Source organism: Mustela erminea, chromosome 8, assembly GCF_009829155.1.
Source record: "Mustela erminea isolate mMusErm1 chromosome 8, mMusErm1.Pri, whole genome shotgun sequence".
In the NCBI taxonomy this organism is placed as follows: domain Eukaryota; kingdom Metazoa; phylum Chordata; class Mammalia; order Carnivora; family Mustelidae; genus Mustela; species Mustela erminea.
In genome coordinates this window covers 7,965,447-7,986,354 of record NC_045621.1, presented here as the reverse complement: position 1 = coordinate 7,986,354, position 20,908 = coordinate 7,965,447, and the positions used below count along the sequence as shown (strand labels likewise).

Genomic DNA, 20,908 nt, shown 5'->3' with positions numbered 1-20,908 from the left:
AAAGAAGCCATCAGTGGTCCTTCACATTATAGGCTCTCCGTCACCCACTTTATGAGAGTACCTGTTTCCAGTTCTTTATTGATTTTATATTTTGATTAAATCTGCTAATCTTTTTGAACTATATTTGGACATGTAGTTAAACAACTGTCCTGGTATCATTTATTGAATAATATTTCCACAAAAGATTGTGATGGTGCCCTTCTCATAATTTACGTGCAGGATGCATCAGGGAATGTCCAAGAGCAGGGAAGGGTGAAGTTTAAACTGAGATTTTAAGTTAAGGTTTGGTTTGCCTGGGGTTAAACAACGATCTTTCTGGAGGGAGGAGTTATGATGGTGGAGTAGTAGGGGGACCCTGGGCTTGCCTTGACCCACAAACACAGCTAGATCAGCATCAGATCAGTATGAACAACTAGAAAATTGATCTGAGGATTAAGAGAACAATCCGCACAATAGGAGGGAGAGAATGTGGCAGATGCAAAGTCTGGAGACTTGAAATGGGGGAGAGAAAAGCTGTGGTGCCATGGAGAGGAAGGGGCCCTTTTTGTGGTAAGAAGTCAGGGAGAGAGGAAGGGGGCGGGCGAGGAAGCAGTGTGGAGGGCTGGCTCGAGACACCATGTGTGTCCCTGGTCACACTGGGAGAGAACAAATGTTTACCTTCCCAGAGTACATTTGGAAGAGGGCATTGCCTCTCCAAGGGCGCCGCTGAGTGGCCATTCAGCAGCAGGGGACAGAGGTGCCCGCTGAGGGCAGATAGCCTGGTGGGGACTCTTCACTGTGCTTCACCATAGACTCCAGGCGCTGCCATGTCCATGCGACTGCTTTTCTGGGACAGAATGTGCTGGGCTTAGCTCTCCTCTCCCCTAGAGGAGAGTGGGTCCGTGCCTTGCTGGGTCCTTTAAGATTTGGAGTTTTGAATTCCAGCCGTGTGCCCAAGATGAAACATAAGAGAACTGTGGCACCAGGCATGCCGATGGCCCGGGCACAGATGGGTTGAGCGTGGTGACCTGATGAGGGCCGGGACACAGGAGGGGAGATTATTTGTGTGAGTGTCTCCTGAAAGGTGGTGGCCCTGAGGTCACCTGCCTGGGGAGGAGAGGACGGGGAGACAGACACCATCTTCCACACCCATCCCAAGTTTCTCCCTGCCGGTACCCACGCCCACCAGGACAGCTGGACTTTAGAAAGAAACACAGCCTCCAGTGGAGGCTGCAGATGATTCCACCAAACCCTACCCCTCTGCATCTTTCCAAAGGTAGGTCTGGCCATGAGCCGGTGCAGCAGCCTCTCCCTGGGAGGAACAACACAGACCCCTGCACATGTACCAGATTATTGATCACTGAGTGCTCCAAAGTGTCACTTCAGTTCTGGTGGAAATAAGACCAGGCTTTTTAAAAAATATTTTTTATTTTTTAACTTCTTTTAGTTTTCTTTCTTTTTGGGTGGGGATGAAATTGGGCTTATAGGGTTTTTTGCTCATTTATTAGTTTGTTTCCTTTTCTTGTTTTTTTGGATCAAGCTTCTCTCTCTCTCTCTTTCTTTTTTTCTTTTTTCCTTCTTTCCCACCCCCCTCCACGTTAGAATCAGGTTTATAGTTTTTTGTTTGTTTGTGTAAGGTTTTTTGTTCTCTTTCCTTCTCTCTCTCTCTCTCTCTCTCTTTTTTTTTTTTTTTTTTGCATGAGGCTTTTTTTTTTTTTTCAGGTTTATTTTAACAAAGAGATCAAAGCATACCTAGTTAAAGGCCTAAACACTCCCCATTGCAAGCAAGGAGGAACTCTGCAGAGGACCATCCTCTGGGAAAGAGCAACCAAAACACAACAGCAGAGTGCAAATAGCACATGTGAGAAACAATTTCAGAAGTGCCCAGCCCTGGACAGTGTGTGACTCCTTTTTTCTTTTTTTTTTAAGATTTTATTTATTTATTTGACAGACAGAGATCACAAAGGCAGAGAGGCAGGCAGGGGTGGGGGAGGCAGGCTCCCCACTGAGCAGAGAGCCCAACGTGGGGCTTGATCCCAGGACCCTGAGACTGTGACCTGAGCGGCTGGCAGAGGCCTAACTCACTGAGTCACCCAGGCGCCCCTGTGACTCCTTCTTAATACACGTTTACTCTCAGGGGCAAGAAACATAACAAGCTTTCATAACACACAAAAGACAGAAACCTAGACATTGTGACAAGATGGAGGAATTCTCCACAATAGACCAAGAAGAAGTCACAGCCAGGAATTTGCTCAAAACCGATATAAGCAGTGTATGTGAACAAGAATTTAGAATAGCAGTCATAAGAACACTTGCTGGACATGAAAGAAGCATAGGAGACACTAGAGAAACCCTGGCTACAGAGATAAAAGACCTAAAAACTAATCAGGGTAAAAATTAAAAAAAATGCTACGACTGAGATGCAAACTTGACTGTATGTAATCACTGTGAGGATCGAAGGAGCAGGGGAACAAACAGGTGATACAGAAGATGAAATTATGGAAAATAATGAAGCTGAAAAGAATAGGGGAAAGAAGCCTATTAGATCATGAATATAGATTTAGGGAACTCAGTGATTCCATAAAGCATAAGAATATCCTTATTTTAGGAGTCCCAGAAGAAGAAGAGTGAGGAAAAGCGGTAGAAAGTTTATTAGAACAAATTATAGCTGAAAAGTTCTCTAACCTGGAGAAGGAAACAGGTATTTAAGTCCAAGAGGCATAGAGAACTCCCCTCAAAATCAACAAAAACAGGTCAACACCAGGACATATCATAGTGAAATTTACAAAATACAGATGTAGAGAATTCTGAGAGTAGCTTAGGAAAAGACATCCTTAACCCACACAGTTAGATGCATAAGGTTAGCAGCAGCTTGGCACAGTAACTTAGCAGGCCAGAAGAGGGTGGTATGAAATATTTAACATGCTAAGGGGAAAAATATGCAGCCAAGAATACTTTATCCAGCAAGGTTGTCATTCAGAACAGAAGGAAAAATAGAGTTTCCCAGACAAGCAAAAACACTTGTGAACACTTAAGCAACCCTGCAAGAAATATTATAGGGGACTCAGTGAGTTGGAAAGAGAGACCAAAAGAAGCAAAGACTTGAAAGGAACAGAGATGATCTACAGTAACAGCATGTGTACAGGTAATACAATGGCACTAATTCATATCTATCAATAATTACTCTGAATGTAATTGCACTCAATGTTCCAATCAAAAGACATAGAGTATCAGAATGAATAAAAAACCCACAAGATCCATTGATACACTGCTTACAAGAATCATTTTTGACCCAAAGACACTTGGAGATTGAAAAGGATGGGGTGAAAACATTTATTATGTTAGTGATTATCAGAAGAAAGCTGGAGTGGCCATACGTTTTTCAGCAAATTAGATTTTTAAACCAAAGACTGTAATAAGAGATGAAGAAGAGCCCTATATCCCAATAAAGGGGTTTATCCAACAAGAAGATTGAAAAATTGTAAATATTTTGCCCCAAATTTGGAGCACCCAAATATATAAATCAATTAATAAGGAAATTCATTGATAATAATTACAATGATAGTAGGAAATTTGCCACCCCACTCAGAGCAATGGACAGATCATCTAAGCAGAAGATCAACAAGGAAAGAATGGCTTTGAATGACACACTGGACCAGATGGACTTAACAAATGTTCAGATGTTTAGAACATTTCATCCTAAAGCAGTAGAATATACATTCTTTTCAAGTGGACATGGAACATTCTTCAGAATAGATCACATATTGTGTCACAGATCAAGCTTAATCAGTACAAAAAGATTGAGATCATACCACGCATATTTTCTGACCACAATGCTATGAAACTTGAACAACCACAAGAGAAGGTTTGGAAAGATGACAAAACATGGAGGTTAAAGAACATCCTACTAAGGAATGAATAGGAAATTAGAGAAGAACTAAAAAAATACACAGAAGCAAATGAATATTAAAACACAACAGTCTAAAACACTTGGGACACAGCAAAGGCAGTCACAAGAGGGAAGCATACCGGGCCTACTTAAAGAAGGAAAAAAGTCTCAAATACACAACTTAACCTTACACCTAAAGGAGCTGGAAAAAGAATAACAAATAAAGCCTAAAACCAAGAAGAGGGGAAAAAAATTAAGATTAGAGAAGAAATAAATGATATAGAAATTTTTAAAACCCAGCAGAACAGATCAACAAAACTAGGAGCTCATTCTTTGAAAGAATTAACAAAATTGATAAGCCCCACTCAGACCTAACAAAAAGAAAAGAGAAAGGACCCAAGTAAATAAAATCACAAATGAGAGAGAAGAGATCAAAGCCAACAATGCAGAAATACAAATAATTATAAGAAATTATTACAAGCAAATATATGCCAAAAATTGGACAATCTGAAAGAAATGAATAAATTCCTAGAAATTCCTAGAAACATATAAACTACCAAAACTGAAACAGGAATAAATAGAAAATTTGAACGAACCTATAACCAGCAAAGAAATTGAATAAATAATCAAAAATCTCCCAACAAACAAGAGTTCTGGGCCATAGCTTCCCAGGGGAATTTTAACAAACATTTAAAGGAGAATTAATACATCTTCTGAAGCTGTTCTAAAAAGAGAAATGGAAGGAAAACTTCTAAACTCTTTCTGTGAGCCCAGCATTACCTTTATTCCAAAACTAGACAAAGACCCCACTAAAAGATAGAACTACAGACCAATATCCCTGATGAACATGGATGCAAAAATTCTCAACAAGATAGTTGAATCCAACAGCTAGTAGAATCCAACAGTACTTTACAAGGATTATTCATTATGATCAAGTGGGATTTATTCCTGGGCTGCAGGGGTGATTCAATATCCCCAAATCAATCAACATGATACACCATATTAATAAAAGAAAGGATAAGAACTATATGATCCTCTCAATAAATGTAAAAAAACAAAAAAGCACTTGACAAAATATAACATCCTTTCTTGATAAAAACCCTCAAGAAAGAAGGGATAGAAGGAACATACCTCAATGTCATAAAGGCCCTGTAAGAAAGACCCACAGTGAATATCATTCTTAATGGGGAAAAAAATGAGAGCTCTCCCCCTAGGGTCAGGAAATGACAAGGATGTCCATTCTCACCACTATTGTTCATCATAGGACTGGAAATCCTGGCCTTAGCAATCAGACAACAAAAAGAAATAAAAGTCATCCAGTTTGGCAAGGAAGAATTTAAACTTTCACTCTTTCCAGGCAATATGATATTCTATGTGGAAAACCCAGAAGACTCTACCAAAACATTGCTAGCACTAATATATGAATTCAGCAAAGTGGCAGGATATAAAATCTATGTACAGAAATCTGTTGCATTTCCATATACCAACAATGAAGCAGCAGAAAAGGAATCAATCCCATTGACAATTGCACTGGAAACCATAAGATAACTAGGAATAAAGCTATCCAGTGAGATAAAATATGTGTATGCTGAAAACTATAGAACACTGATGAAAGAAATTGAAGAGAACACAAAGAAATGGAAAAACATTCCATGCTCATGGATTGGAAGAATAAATATTGTTAAGATGTTTATACTACCCAGGGGCGCCTGGGTGGCTCAGTGGGTTAAGCCGCTGCCTTCGGCTCAGGTCATGATCTCAGAGTCCTGGGATCGAGTCCCGCATCGGGCTCTCTGCTCAGCAGAGAGCCTGCTTCCCTCTCTCTCTCTCTCTGGCTGCCTCTCCGTCTACTTGTGATTTCTCTCTGTCAAATTAATAAATAAAATCTTTAAAAAAAAAAAAAAGATGTTTATACTACCCAAAGCAATCTACAAATTTGCAATCCCTATCAAAATACCACCAGAATTTTTCACAGAGCAAGAACAAATAATCCTAAAATTTGTATGGAACCAGAAAAGACCCCAAATAGCCAGAGGACTGTTGAAAAAGCAAAGCAAAGCTATAGGCATCACAATTCCAGACTTAGAGCTGTATTGAAAAGCTGTGGTCATAAAAATAATATGGTACAAACACAAAACCAGACACATAGATCAATGGATCAGAATAAAGAACCCAAAAAGGGACCTACAACTCTATGATCAACTAATCTTTGACAAAGCAGGAAAGAATATCCAATGGAAAAAAGTCTCTTCAACAAACGGTATTGGGAAAATGGGACAGTGACACGCAAAAGAATGAAATTGGACCACACTGGTACACCATACACAAAAATAAGTTCAAAATGTATGAAAGACTTCAATGTAAGACAGGCAAACATCAACATCCTAGGGGAGAACACAGGCAGCAGCAACTTCTTTGACCTTAGCCACAGCAACTTCTTGCTAGATATATCTCCAAAGCCTAGGGAAACAAAACCAAAAATGAACTATTAGGACTTCATAAAGATAAAATCTTCTGCACCGCAGAGGAAATAGTCAACAAAACTAAAAGGCAGCCCTACAGAATGGGAGAAGATATTTGCAAATGACATACCAGATAAAGGGCTAGTATCCAGAACCTATAAAGAACTCATTAAAGTCAACACCCCCAAAATCAATAATCCAGTAAAGAAATGGGCAGAGGACATGAATAGACATTTCTCCAAAGAAGATGTACAAATGGCTAACAGATGGCTGGAGAAGTACTCAATATCACTTGGCATCAGGGAAATACAAATCACAACCACAATGACATATCACCTTACACCAGTTAGAATGACTAAAATTAACAACTCAGGAAGCAACAGATGTTGGCAAGTTTGGGGAGAAAGGGGAATCTAACACTGTTGGTGGGAACTAGTGCAGCCACTCTGTAAAACGATATGGAGGGTCCTCAAAAATTTAAAAACAGAACTACCCTACAACCCAGCAATTGCATTACTAGTGTTTATTCAAAGGGTTCAAAAATGATGATTTGAGGGAACACATGCACCCCAGTGTTTATAGCAGCATTATCAACTATAGCCAAATTATAGAAAAAGCCCAAATGTCCATCAACTGATAAATGGATAAAGATATGGTGTACACACACACACACACACACACACACGAATATTACTCAGTCATCAAAAAGAATGAGCTCTTGCCATTTGCAACAACATGGATCTGGAGTATATTCTCAGAAAAATAAGTCAGTCAGAAAAAGGCAAATACCAAGTGGTTTCACTCATCTGTGGAACTTAAGAAGCAAAACAGATGAAGGGAAGGAAAAAGAAAATAAAAACAGAGAGGGAGGGGTGCCTGGGTGGTTCAGGTGGTTGGGCCATCTAGCTTTTGATTCCAGCTCAGGTCATAATCTTGCGGTCACGGGATCGAGCCCCATGTGGGGCTGTATACCCGGTGGGGTGTCTGCTCTCTCTGCCTCCCTCTCTCCCGCCCTCCCGCCCTACCCTCCCTTTTTCTCAGCTCCTCCCCCTGCACATCTCTCCCTAAAACATAAATAATCTTAAAAAACAGTGAGGAAGGCAAGCCATAAAACTATAAGTGACTCTTAACCATAGACAACAAACAGGGGGTTGCTGGAGGGGACCAAGTGGGGGGATGGGCTAAATGGGTAATGGGCATTAAGGAGGCACTTGTGACGAACACTGGGTGTTATATGTAAGTGATGAATCACTGAATTCTACTCCTGAAACCTATACTACATTATATGTTAACTAACGTGAATTTAAATTAGAAAAAATACAAACAAAACAAAAAAACAACAAAAAAAGATCTTTCTGAGCCGTATACAGAAAGCTAAGGGATTTACCCATGATACCATCAAGAGTCAAGGAATGGAGACTTGACATTGTGAAAGGCAGCGCTTGGAGAAAAATCAAGCCTCCTGTCATTTGTATCCTCATCCCAAATTCAGCCCGGGCATTAAAACTGCCCAGGCAAAAACAAACAAACAAACAAAACAAAACAAAAAAAACTTTTTACAAAATGGGGAACATACTTTGCAATTTAGTTCATTTTTTCTACCTAACAGAATGTAAATATTTTCCTATGTCGTTACTCTTTACAAGATGATTTGTAGAACACAACACCTTGATTCAGAATCAGTGTGACTGCACCTGCTTTCCAATGAAATCCATTTTGAATATGCAGTTATACAATTTGAGCTTCCTCACTAATAAGTCAGAAAACTTGGTATTTAAGTGGAGAGATAAACTATAATAAAATGAACATTGATCTGGGAAGAGACACATGGCAATCTGAATTCTTGCCCCACCCCTGAGACCATACGCAGGTTGCTTAGCCTCTGAGTCCCCATGACTTAACGTTAAGATGACAAGGTACTCTGTGTGGTGGCTTTGGAAATCAGAGAAGCCACATGCACAGGGCGTGGACAAACAGGGACACACCACGGTATGGTAACGGTTATCTCTATTGATTCCATCTCTTCTTCCGCAATGTTAGGACACTCTAAATTCAAGTCTGTCGACAGTGATGCTTAGTGTTTATTTTGAAATGTCAGGGCATAATTCCAACTATGGTTCATTTTGTTATTTCCTGTTATATAGAATTTTCTTCTAAATCAACTCAATAAAGAAATCTACAAGCCTCTGCTAATTAACTTCTCGGCACAAACTACAGCAGCTCAGACTCAGAATATTATCATGTCAAAATTGGACAAAAGAAGAAAGGGAGTTTTTGGTCCTCCTTTGGGCAAGAGAATGGTAATTGTTCTCTGTTTCTATATATATATGGTACGGCATGAGTCTTCATGTCCCCTGCAACAGTCAGAACTAGGAAACCAACTGTACTAGGACTTGACATCTTTTTGTATGTTGTTGTTTTTCTTTTTTTAAATCACAATTTTTTTCAAGATTTTATTTTTAAGGAGCCTCTACACTCAACATGGGGCTTGAACTTACAACCCCAAGATGAAGAGTGGTGTGCTCCGCTCACTGAGCTAGCCAGGCGCCCCTTTAATCACTAATTTTGATTCAATTTTCCTTAAAGTCTGTTCATATCTGCATGTGCATTAGGCAACTTGACATTAAAAACAAGCAATTGCCCTTTGAATTAAAAAGTAGAATATTCATCTAGGAAATTATCTACCTTTCTAGTTCTCTGATGAACATTTTTACTCAGCGGAGTCTTGCTGCTTGCTCCTGTAGACCTTTAAACAACCCAGCCATCAATTGATTTCTCTGTGTTCCTCTGCCACAAATACCCTACTGAACCTCACTTGTCACCACTCCAATGTAATAATCATTCTTAAAATCCTACCTTTCTCATTTACTTTAATGTATTGAAGTTGTACAAGGAAAAAGAGAAGGCATATTGATAAACAAATTGGGTGAGAAGATGAATAAATCCTCAATTCTTAACCTAGAAAGGTTAGTAATGAGACTTTCCCTATTCCTTAGAAGCATGGATGCTAGGGAATATTATTTTTTATTTGAAAAGAGACCAACGTTTCTCACCTATGTATGTGCAAGAAGATAATCTAATTCTTTGCCTCAACATCATCTACACAATTGGACAATATACTAAGGTGTTAGTATTTTTTAATATTGCTTCTTTTTTACTCTCAGGTTGTCTTTGTAGATGATGTCAATATGCCCGCTCGGGAAGTATATGGGGCTCAGCCTCCCATTGAGTTGCTTAGACAATGGTTAGATCACTGGAATTGGTATGACCTAAAGGATTGTTCTATGATTAAACTAGTAGACATTCAAATCATGTGCGCTATGGGACCTCCAGGTACGTCTTCTGAGTTTGTGATTACTAAAATTGACTCACTGTGGCTATACCTAGAGAGATGGTTAGAGAAAGAAAGAGAAACCCACTGGACTGAGTTACAATTTCTTGTGTATATGTCTTCTTAGTGTGTACTTTGGAACCTGTGGGAATGTACTACAATGGTCAACACTACAGAGTGGGTTGCCTTCCTTGGGGCCATTCTCCTACCAGTTCTTCCAGATCCTTTTTCTCCCACCTTCTGGAACTTTGCACTTCCTTTCTCTGTATTCTAAGGACCCAGATCCCTGTGAAGCAGCTCATTTCCCTGTTATATTCCTTTATTCTTCCAACTGTATGAAACCCCTGTTTCTTCCCCAATCAAGTCCCATTAAATGAGTCTTTGGATTTACACAGGCTGTTAAGAGGAATTTAAGAAGCAAATAGCCAAAAGAATTAACCCTTAAAGATTCTTTACATTTCCCAAGGGAAATTGATAAACTTGAAAGAATCTATGCAGGGGAAACTTTTTAATGATGGGTTAATAGTGGCTTGATTCAACAAACTGGACATTCTTAACTGTTTTTTTTTTTTTTTTCTTTCCTGAGCTGAAGCCAGTATTCTAGTCTTTAAAAATTCCTTTTCACCAAATATCATGGCTTCAGGGAATCTCATTGGTATTTGCCTCCTGACCCACTGATCTCTTGACCTGTAACCCAGTCAGGTTGCTCTGAGTCAGTAATTGCTCTCAGCATACTTCCTGGGCCACTTCAAATGCTTTTTTTCTTTTCTTTCAAGTTTTTATTTAAATTCTATCTAGTTAACATGCAGTGTAATATTACTTTTGAGTGCAGGATTTAGTGATTCATCCACGTACATGCCACATCCCATGCTCTTCCCAGTGCCCTCCTTAATCTCCATCACCCATCTAACCCATCCCCCACCCACCTCCTCTCCAGAAAACCTCAATTTGTTCTCTACAGTTGAGTCTGTTTTATGGTTTGCCTCTCTTTTCTTTTCTAAAAAAATAAGATTCGTCTATATATTTAAAGAAAATAATACCGGTGATTTTTTTTAATGATGGTACATTCCTAGTTAGTTATTAAAGCCTCATATTTGAGGGGTTTCTGGGAAGCTCAGTCAGTTAAGTGTCCAACTCTTGATTTTGAGTCAAGTCATGATCTCAGGATCATGAGATCAAGCCCGAGTCAGGTTACACACACAGCGTGTAGTGCGCTTGCGATTTTCTCTCTCTCTCTCTCTGCCCGTCCCTCCACTTCTATATGCTCTCTCTCTCAAAATAAATAAATACAATCTTTTTTAAAAGCTTCATCTTTGAAAGTGTAATCATTATTTTATCAAAGTGAGACAATCTAAATTTTTAAAAATACAAGTTGTCAATGAAGTAGCCACATGAACCACATAGACTCAACTTTTGGAAATTCATTTTAGGATGAGGGGAAAGAGTTAGGCTAAATGCCAAGATTGTGCTGAACTTCAGCAATGTGGGAAGGAATCTAAGTTTGATGAGACATGTTTGCCAATATTGCATGCAATATTCCCATTTTATAATGTTGTATCTTAATGTTGTATTGTAATGAGGATGTTTCTAGTTTACTGCTTTGGGCTATATGAGTCACAGAGAAGGTGGTTTTCTGTCTGGTCTGATTTTCTTTAGTAAATTGACCTGACTCAAGAACTCAGTCAGATAATTCGACTAGAAAAACAATGTGTTGAGGTTGGGGGGAAAACTGTTTTTAGGTCAGGGTTAACCAAACAAGTACTCTTAATTTCTCTGTATGCTGTGAATATGCTGTGAATTTGTCCATCTTTCAACCTGTTTTATGCTGTAAAATATTGGAGAAGGTATTCTAGGGTGTAGTAGTAACATTGTTAAGAGTTACTGTTTTTAATATTTAGGTGGTGGTCGAAATCCAGTAACACCCCGATATATGAGACATTTCAATATTATAACAATCAATGAGTTTAGTGATAAATCCATGTTTGCAATCTTCTCTAGAATCTTAACTTGGCATTTTAAAATCTGGTAAGTAATTTAAAGTGCGTTTCTTTTTTCATTAGTGGGTATACAGTCGTTAGGAAACGTATCAATATAAGTAATACTTCTTGAACTATTCCCTGAAAACATCTCTAGATAAAGATAAAGATCTGGATATTTTCTAGATAAAGCAGCTCCCCTCTGCTGCTCTCATCTCCAAGTATGGGAGCATCGCAAGAAGGGGCCACAGTATCTTTCTCTTTGTCTGATGTCTTGAATTTTAGCCCCAAAATACATACAAAGTTTGCATTCTGCTATGTAGTATGTCCATGGTGGAATTATTAATGTTTTGAATTTTCACCATGTAATACAATTAATGCTAGAAAGATGTATGCTAAGTTTATCCTGTGACTTTGATACCCTGTAGTAGGTCTCTTGAGTTCCTCAAGGAGATTCATATCTAAGGGTATAGCCTTTGAGCCTGTACCCTAGGGGAAATGGTGCTGTCTAGCTCTGCACTTTCAGCGTTTCTCTATGTGGTATGCAGAGGTCAGGGAGCCAAGTGGACCTGGGCAATGCAAGTCTCAGCTCCCTGATATCCTTTCTCAAGAAATTGTCTTTCCTTGCCCGGTCTAGTGCTGATGGAGACAGACATCGGGCTCCTCGTCAAGCCAGAAATTAAAGATAGTCAGTTTTTCCCAAATGGATATTCACCGTACATGTTCTTTCTACCCTAATTGTGCCCTTTGCCCTCCTTTTTAAAAATCCTATTTCGCTTTATTCTTAATTCTCTTTTTTCTTTTCCTCTTTTTCATATTCTGTATTTTTATTTCCTTCCCATTTTCTCTGAAAATACTCATTTCACCAGTGTTCTTCAGGGATTCCTTTTATATGCTATTGAAAGTGCTAAAGAGTGAAAGTGATTTGTCTAGCGGATGCTGGATTCGAGTTATATTATCGGGGTCCCTCGGCTGGCTCTTTTGTCCACTTATTTAAGTACTTCTAAGTCCATGACACTAGTCCTACCTTCCCATGGAGTTTCTTTAATCATAAAATAAAATAATGAATGGCAAGTAGTTTTAAAATAAATTAAAATTCTATTATTACTATTAAGAAATGGCAATCTTATAAATTAAACCAATTATTTAATCAGAATAATTTCCACACTAGGCATGCTAAATATCATTTATGTATCATATATGCTAACATTTTCTTTTTTTATTACATTATTTTAAGTTATAAATTTCCAGATGATTTTCTCGATTTGACCGCACAAATTGTTAACGGTACGATGACTCTGTACAAGGAAGCCATGAAGAATCTCCTGCCTACTCCCGCTAAATCTCACTACTTGTTCAACCTCCGTGATTTCTCCCGTGTCATTCAGGGCGTTTGCCTGTCAAGGCCAGAAACAGCAGAAACCAAAAGAGTGATTAAACGTCTCTGGGTTCATGAGGTAAATTTTTGTGTTACTGAAATATGATTATACAAGAAACAAAGATTTTACTATGGCAACAACTGGGTAAAAAGAAGCATTTCGAAGTTTGTATTGTTGAAATTCATTCAGCTATTTGGCGTTATGGAGGCCAATAATCAAGATAATTTAAAAGAATATTTAACACTAATATATTTTATGATATTTAAAAAGGATTATCTCCTGTTTTTAGAAATTTTTGTTGACCTAAAAGATATTTCTAGGGGTGCCCGTGGCTCAGTGGGTTAAGCCTCTGCCTTCAGCTCAGGTCATGGTCTCAGGGTCCTGGGATCAAGCCTCGCATCAGGCTCTCTGCTCAGCAGGGGGTCTGTTTTCCCCTCTCTCTCTGCCTGCCTCTCTGCCTACTTGTATTCTCTCTGTGTGTGTCTAATAAATAAATAAAATCTTTAAAAAAAAAAGATATTTCTAAGTAGGTATCACTTTGGGACAATTTCCCTTACGTGACTTAATTCTTGTTAGTTTGATTTCAAATAATTTTTTAGATGGAATACTTTTTAAGGAGCTGTTTTTATAAGAAAAGAATGTATTTGTTTGCATTACTTACTTGTATTTTTAGATGCCAAAACAACTGCAAAACAAACCAGTTTTGAAAGCATAAAAATATATTGAAAGTATATTTAAGTTCTTTGTGGGAAGAGGAATATGGGTGAACATTTTCTTATAAAAACTTGAGGAAGGGGGGTGCCTGGGTAGTTCAGTGGGTTAAAGCCTCTGCCTTTGGCTCAGGTCATGATCCCAGGGTCCTGGGATCGAGCCCCACATCGGGCTCTCTGCTTGGCGGGAAGCCTGCTTCCTCCTCTCTCTCTGCCTGCCTCTCTGCCTACTTGTGATCTCTGTCTGTCAGATAAATGAATAAAATCTTTAAAAAAAAAAAACTTGAAGAAGGAAGGAGAGAAAGAATATAATAAAATAAGGCATCAGAAATAATTTAATACAAAGAATTATAGGAAAGTTAAAGAAAAATGTTTTATTTTTAATATGTAAATAATATAGCTATTTTAATTTTAATAATGTAGTTAAATCTAGAAAATAGGAATGTGCTATGTTAAAACCATGTGCTGTAGAAATAAAAATTACAAAAGGACATTTAGAAATGGAATTTTTAGTGTAATGAAATTCATAATATAATAACTTTACATTTTTGATATTTATGCAATATAATGAGTTTAAATTCTCAGCTCAAAACGTTTCAAGAGCACTCGACTTCACTGGGAAGGATGAAATATACAATTCTGGTGACCCACAAGATTTCGTACGTGTCCCTCTTTCCTGGCTCCCGTCAGGCTGCCTCTTGTGTGAGAACGCCCGTTCACCTTCACCGGCAGCTCAGGCCTCCTGGCTGTTCGCCCTGCCTGGAGTGCCGTCCCCGGATCTTGTGCACTGGCTTCCTGCTGCCTTTGAGCAAATCTTTCCTTCTCCATGAGGCCCACGCTGACCACCCTATTACATACAACAGGCCCTCACCCCATTAGTAGTTCCAGTCTTTCTTGACTTAAACTCTCTTTTTCTTCTTTTCGTAGCACTTATCAGCATCTAACATGCCATAAGATTTATTTGTCATGTTTATTGTCCCATCTTCCTCAGACAGCAGGCAGGTTCCATGAGCTCAGAGATTTTTCTCTCTTTTTATTTTTGTCACTGATTTATTCACAGTGCTGAGAACAGTGTTAGACACATTATTTTCAATGTTTCAAAAACATTATGAAGTAATTGAACTCAACGCTTTACTTGTGCTTTGTTTCTATTCACTCAAAAAAGATTTCCTCGGGTGCCTGGGTGGCTCAGTGGGTTAAGCCGCTGCCTTCGGCTCAGGTCATGATCTCAGGGTCCTGGAATCGAGTCCCGCATCGGGCTCTCTGCTCAGCAGGGAGCCTGCTTCCCTCTCTCTCTCTCTGCCTGCCTCTCTGTCTACTGTGATCTCTCTCTGTCAAATAAATAAATAAAATCTTAAAAAAAAAAAAAAAAAGATTTCCTAAGGGTCTAATATGGGCCAGATACTACTTTAGGTGTCCTTTAGGTGTCCAGACACTTTTACCAAGTCAGAAGACCTAATGTAATTTTATTAAATGGTTTTTAAGGCATGAAACTGGTTTACTATTTTACGTTCCCTTTGGCTTCTCCATGATTTTCAAACATTTGTGTGCCCCAAATCTGATTTGCTTATTAAATATAGTTATTCTGCAAAAGTGACCCAAGGAAAAAAATAAATTAAATTTTATCAAAGGGAAAAATCTTCATGCTTCTTAGGATACTGTTTAGAAAGTGAAAAGACAACCCACAGAATGGGAAAAAATATTTGCAAGACATATATCTGATCAGTGTCTCAGATCCAGAAAATGAAAAGAGCTATTACAATTCAATAGTAAAAGATAAATAACTAATTTAAAAGTGGGCAAAGGATTTGAATAGACATTTTTCCAAAGATGATATACAGATGGCCAATAAGCACATGAAAAGATGTTCAACATCATTAGTCATTAGGGAAATGCAAATCCAAGCCGCAGTGAGGTACGCCTCACACCCACGGGGTGGCTGTCACCCCAACGGCAGATAATAGCAAGTGCTCGTGAATTGGCGGAGGAATCCTGCCCTCATTCACCGCTCGGGGGTATGAAAAGTGGTGCAGCCGCTTCAGAGAACAGCTAGTTCCTCAAACGTTACATCTACCGTGTGACCCAGCAGTAGTGCTCCTAGCCATGCACTCGAGAGAACTGGAAACACATGTCCACACAAAAGCTTGTACACAAATATTATTAGAATTATAATAAAAAGTGGACATAACTCACATACATATCAGCTAATGAATGGACAAAGAAAATGTGGTATGTACACACCATGGAATTTTATTCAGCCCTAAAAAGAAAGAGCAGTGCATACACAACACGGACGAACCTAGAAAGCGTCATCTAAGTGAGAGAAACCAGACACAAAAGGTCTCATATCATATGATCCCATTTATACGAAATATGCAGAGTAAGTAAATTAACAGAGACAGAGTGATAGTTGCCAGGGGTTGGGGGGGCACCAGGGGGAAATAAGGAGTGACTGATAATGGTTATAGGGTTGCTACATGGGGGTGATGAAGAAGTTCTAGAATTAGAGAGTTGTGATGTTTGCTTAACTTCATGAATATTATAAAACCCATTGAATTATATGCTTTTAAAGAGTGAATGTTGTGATATGTGAATTATATATTAATTAAAACAATCTGTAATTCAGGGTTGGAGGTAAATAAACTCAAATCATAAATACAATATAATAAAAATATTCCAGAGATTACTTTTCTTGGAATGAGGTAGACTTATGATAGAGAAACTTTACATATCAACTTCTCCAAATGGAAGAGGGGGCCGCAGAATCACAGGGTAGAGAGCAGGGGATCCGCAGAAGGGAGCATGAGAGAGCCTGCGAAGGTGCTGGTTGCGTTCTCTATCTTGATCTTGGTGGTGGGGACCTGGGTGTATAAATGTGTAAAAATTCTTGGGAGCTGTGCACTTAGGATTTTTATATTTTATATAAAGAAACAGAAGTAGAAAAATAAGATATTCCCAGGCACCGCCCTCAAAGTTTTCAAGTGGGCCCCTGCCATTTCAGCACGTACCACAGGTGATTCAATACAGGTTTGTTGACTGTCCTTGGGAAACACAACCTTAGGTGCTTGCTAAGTAGCCCGCTAGGTAATAGTATACTGACTTCGTCTTCAGCAGTGATACCAGATATGTGAGGTTGGCTTGGTTTAGGTTTCTCCTCCCACAGGAATATTGTACAACGTCTTCAGTACCTCAGTCCAAGGACGGGACTATCGGCATATGTCAGGGAACTAGATTGTCCAATAAATAAATAGCTTTTGAACAGCGAGAGTATGCATGGAGCCTCACTCATACTATTGGCCTGCACCGCCGCCACTGCTAGAAGAAGGGGTGACGCGCTCATGGCACCAGCCTGACGGTAGTGTAAACACTAAAAGCATTACTCTGGAGCACCATTGGGCTGATCTCAAGGTGGTTTGTAATCATTTTATTTCTGAATTTTACAGTACTTCCACATACATTGTTGTTTTATTTTTGCTATACAACTGGAGAGGAACACTGAGCAAGTATTCCTGTTTCCATTTTATAGGTGAAGCCGCTTATGCAGACAGGGTTCAGTAATTTCCCCCAAATGACAGTTTCGTTGGCACAAATACACATTGCTTTTCTCATATGCGTATTAGTCTGCTAGAGCTGCCATAACAAAATACCACAAACAGAGGGGCTTGACAACAGAAATTTATTTTCTCATAGTCCTGGAGGCCAGAAGTCCACCTGCAAGGTGCCACCGAATGTGGGTACAGGCTGCCCCCTCACTGTGTCCTCACATGGCCCTTCCCCTGTGCACCTGCAGGGGAAGTGTGGAAACTCTGTTCTCACTTCCTTTTCTTATAAGCACGGTCCTATGGGACTAGGGCTCTACCCTTGTGATCTTATTTAACTTTAATGACCTCTTTAAAGGACTTTTCTCTTAATATAGTCATATTGTGGTTAGGACTTCCCCATGAATTTGAGGGGTAGGGAGGGACACAATTCAGTCCAGACAGATAGTAACCAAGGGACACTTATACCATGTTGAGGAAATAGTTTTATGTGACAAGCCTGATTAACTATTTCTTACAGTCCCATAACATGTCCATTTCATAAGAGTTTATTTTAGTAGATCGCCCTCTGCAGTGACTAATAACAAAAATAATTAATGTGCAAAATAAACTTGGTTTTCACCTAAGACATTTCTTTTCCCCCAAAAAAATGTGCCTTAAAAAATAATACTATTCATTTGCCAATAATTTTCAGAATGTTTCCTGACTTGGAAAAAGGAAAGATCACTACAGAGGAGTCCCCAGCTTCTTTATCAGTACCTGAGTGACCAGTAAAGGCAGCCACTTTCTCTAGGCCTTTTTTCCTTCTCTAGTCATTAATACTTTTTTTTGAGATTTTTTTTTTTTATTTATTTGAGAGAGAGAAAGCAAGAGAGAGAGCATGAGCCGGGGAAGAGGCAGATGGGGGGAGAGAGAGACGAGGAGCCGGATGTGGGGCTCAGTCTCCGCGCCCTGGGATCATAACCTGAGACGAAGGCAGATGCTTAGCGGACTGAGGCACCCAGCTGCCCTGGTCGTTAATATTCTTTGCATCTCTATAATCTTCCTCTGTTCCCCCCAAACGCCTTTATGTATTAATAACTATATGTAACTATGTATTATCTCAAATATATATGATCATAATTAATATTTAAAATAAGCATTATTATGACTCCATCCCGATTATTTGGCTATGCCTTTAATAAAACCCATAGAAATATCCTGGAGTAGTTTTTATGTGACTTGAGATTGATATGTAAGTAAAACTACAAAAATAGACCCATCAGTTCTTACAGTGGCTTTTTGCTCATTCAGGTCCTTAGAGTGTATTATGACCGTCTTCTGGATAATGCAGATAGAGGTTGGCTTATCAACTACATTCAAGAAATTTTGAAAAAATACATGGATGAAGATTTTCATGAGCTTTTTCAACACTTAGATTTCGATAACGATGGGGTGGTAGAAGAAGATGACTTGCGTAGCTTAATGTTTTGTGATTTCCACGATCCCAAACGGGAGGACACCAACTACAGAGAAGTTGAGGATGTGGATAATCTTCGGGTGATAGCAGAAGCTCACTTAGAAGAATACAACAATATGAGCAAGAAAACCATGAGCCTTGTCTTATTCCGATTTGCCATAGAGCACATCAGCCGAATTTCCAGGATCCTGAAGCAACCCCGCAGCCATGCTCTTCTGGTTGGTGTTGGCGGGAGCGGGAGGCAGTCTGTCACCAGATTAGCTGCCCACATGGCTGACTACTCAGTTTTTCAGGTCGAAATCTCCAAGGGGTATGGTACCACTGAGTGGCACGAAGATTTAAAAGTGATCCTCAGGAAATGTGCCGAAGGTGAGATGCAAGGTGTCTTCCTGTTTACAGACACTCAGATCAAAAGGGAGTCATTTCTAGAAGATGTCAACAATCTGCTGAATGCCGGGGAGGTTCCAAATCTCTTTGCATTAGACGAGAAGCAGGAGATATGTGATAAGATGCGTCAGTTAGACCGCCAACGGGATAAAACCAAACAGACGGATGGAAGCCCCATAGCTCTTTTCAATATGTTCATCGATCGCTGCCGCAACCAGCTGCACGTGGTCCTCGCCATGAGTCCCATCGGAGATGCATTCCGGATCCGCCTCAGGAAGTTCCCTGCTCTTGTTAACTGCTGTACCATTGACTGGTTTCAGGTATGGCCATACCTGAAATGGTATGGTGACTCTTCGTCATCATCATGGCTTATTTTATAGACTCCCCCCAAAAAGGTGGTTGAGCAGAATTTTCTGATCAATGATAATGTATTGTATGAAATTAGAATTCAAGAAATGATCATAAGAGAAAAGCATCTTATTACTCATAAATACCATCATTAAGCTCAGTATATTAACAGAAGGTTTTAGGATGAATTTGGGTATCAGTCAGGTCCTCTGAAGGCTTCCCTGAGCAAAGCTGAATGAAGGAACTGTTCCTGGAGCTACAGCTCCAGGTGGGGTTTAAGGAGCTGAGAGGGCACAGTGGAGCAGTTAGGAGGGGGTGGAGCATAGCGGGGAGCTTTAGTACAGGTTGGGCATAAAGGGACAGAGGGAGGAAAACGTGTTCCTGGGGCTCAGAGCTGGGGAAGTAGGATTACTTGAAAGGAGCAGGAACACAAAACCTAGAACTAAGCTCCTGCTAGAAAGGAAGGGAGGGTATGAATACTCCTGCCCCTCTCCTGTCCTTCCAGTCTCTTTCCATTAGCCAAACCCAACAGGAAGTCAAAAGGAGGAAAGCCAGAGTGACACTTGTGGTAGTTAACTTCAGTGTCAGGAAGCACAGAGCGGATGAGACAATGGTGTGTGTTGGGAGTTTGTGGGCTTTGGCCAAGGCCCTGTGAGTGCATTTGGCCTTGGGGAATGTGCACAGCCCCTCTGTTCTCCATTTCCTGCTAAGACGGTGTCAAACAAGAGATTTATTGAACACTTGCTCAATAGCAGGTACTATTCTGAAAGCTGGGAGTGAAAAGGAAAATGAAATAGACAATGGTTCTGATCTCGAGCTTATTTTCTAGAGACAGACAAATTAGCAAAAACTTATTCCATCAACAGTGTGGCATATAGGGAGTAAAAGCGTTTCTGAAGAGTTGACCTTTTCAGAGGAAGCATGCCAGACGAGAAGTGCTAGTACTGAGAGGATGTGGGCAGAGGGCATAAACTCGTGAAGGGAAGGGGCTGTGGAAGGAACGGGTGTGTCAGGGGACTTGGGCGCAGCAGGCACCGAGTTACTGAGGGGGAGTAGCAGAGGTGACGTCAGGAAGGTGGCAGAGATCAACAAGTTGGTTTTGAAGTTGAAGTACACTGGGAAGTCTTTGACGGATTATTAGTTGGGGAGTGTGACATGAGCTAATTTACATTTTGAAAAAAATCACCCTGGCAGCTGTAGAGAGCCACATCAGCAGGGAGACCAGTTAGGACACCACTGGAATATTCCAAGCAGAAGGAAACAGGGAGTTGAATTGGGATGGCTGTTGTAGGAAGAAGAGAAAGGATTTGGAAGCTATTGTGGAGATGGTACCTATAGAACTTGTTTATGGGATGAATGAAGGGTTGAGAAGGAGAGGTATCGGGCCTGATTCCTCCATGGCTGGAGCAAGGAGTGGGTGGTGTTGGTGTTTCCAAGTTGGGGAAGATG

General features: G+C 39.9%; 1 protein-coding gene across 2 annotated transcripts in view; it reads left to right on the top strand.

The window, feature by feature from the left end:
• Positions 1–20,908, top strand: part of DNAH7 (dynein axonemal heavy chain 7) — a 252,745-nt gene that overhangs the window by 124,571 nt on the left and 107,266 nt on the right. For both annotated transcript variants that reach the window (XM_032354246.1, XM_032354245.1), the window contains 5 exons: positions 8,475–8,630; positions 9,495–9,663; positions 11,560–11,686; positions 12,875–13,094; positions 18,559–19,431. In XM_032354246.1, the coding sequence (XP_032210137.1) occupies positions 8,475–8,630; positions 9,495–9,663; positions 11,560–11,686; positions 12,875–13,094; positions 18,559–19,431 (1,545 nt within the window). The remainder of the gene's footprint in view (positions 1–8,474; positions 8,631–9,494; positions 9,664–11,559; positions 11,687–12,874; positions 13,095–18,558; positions 19,432–20,908) is intronic.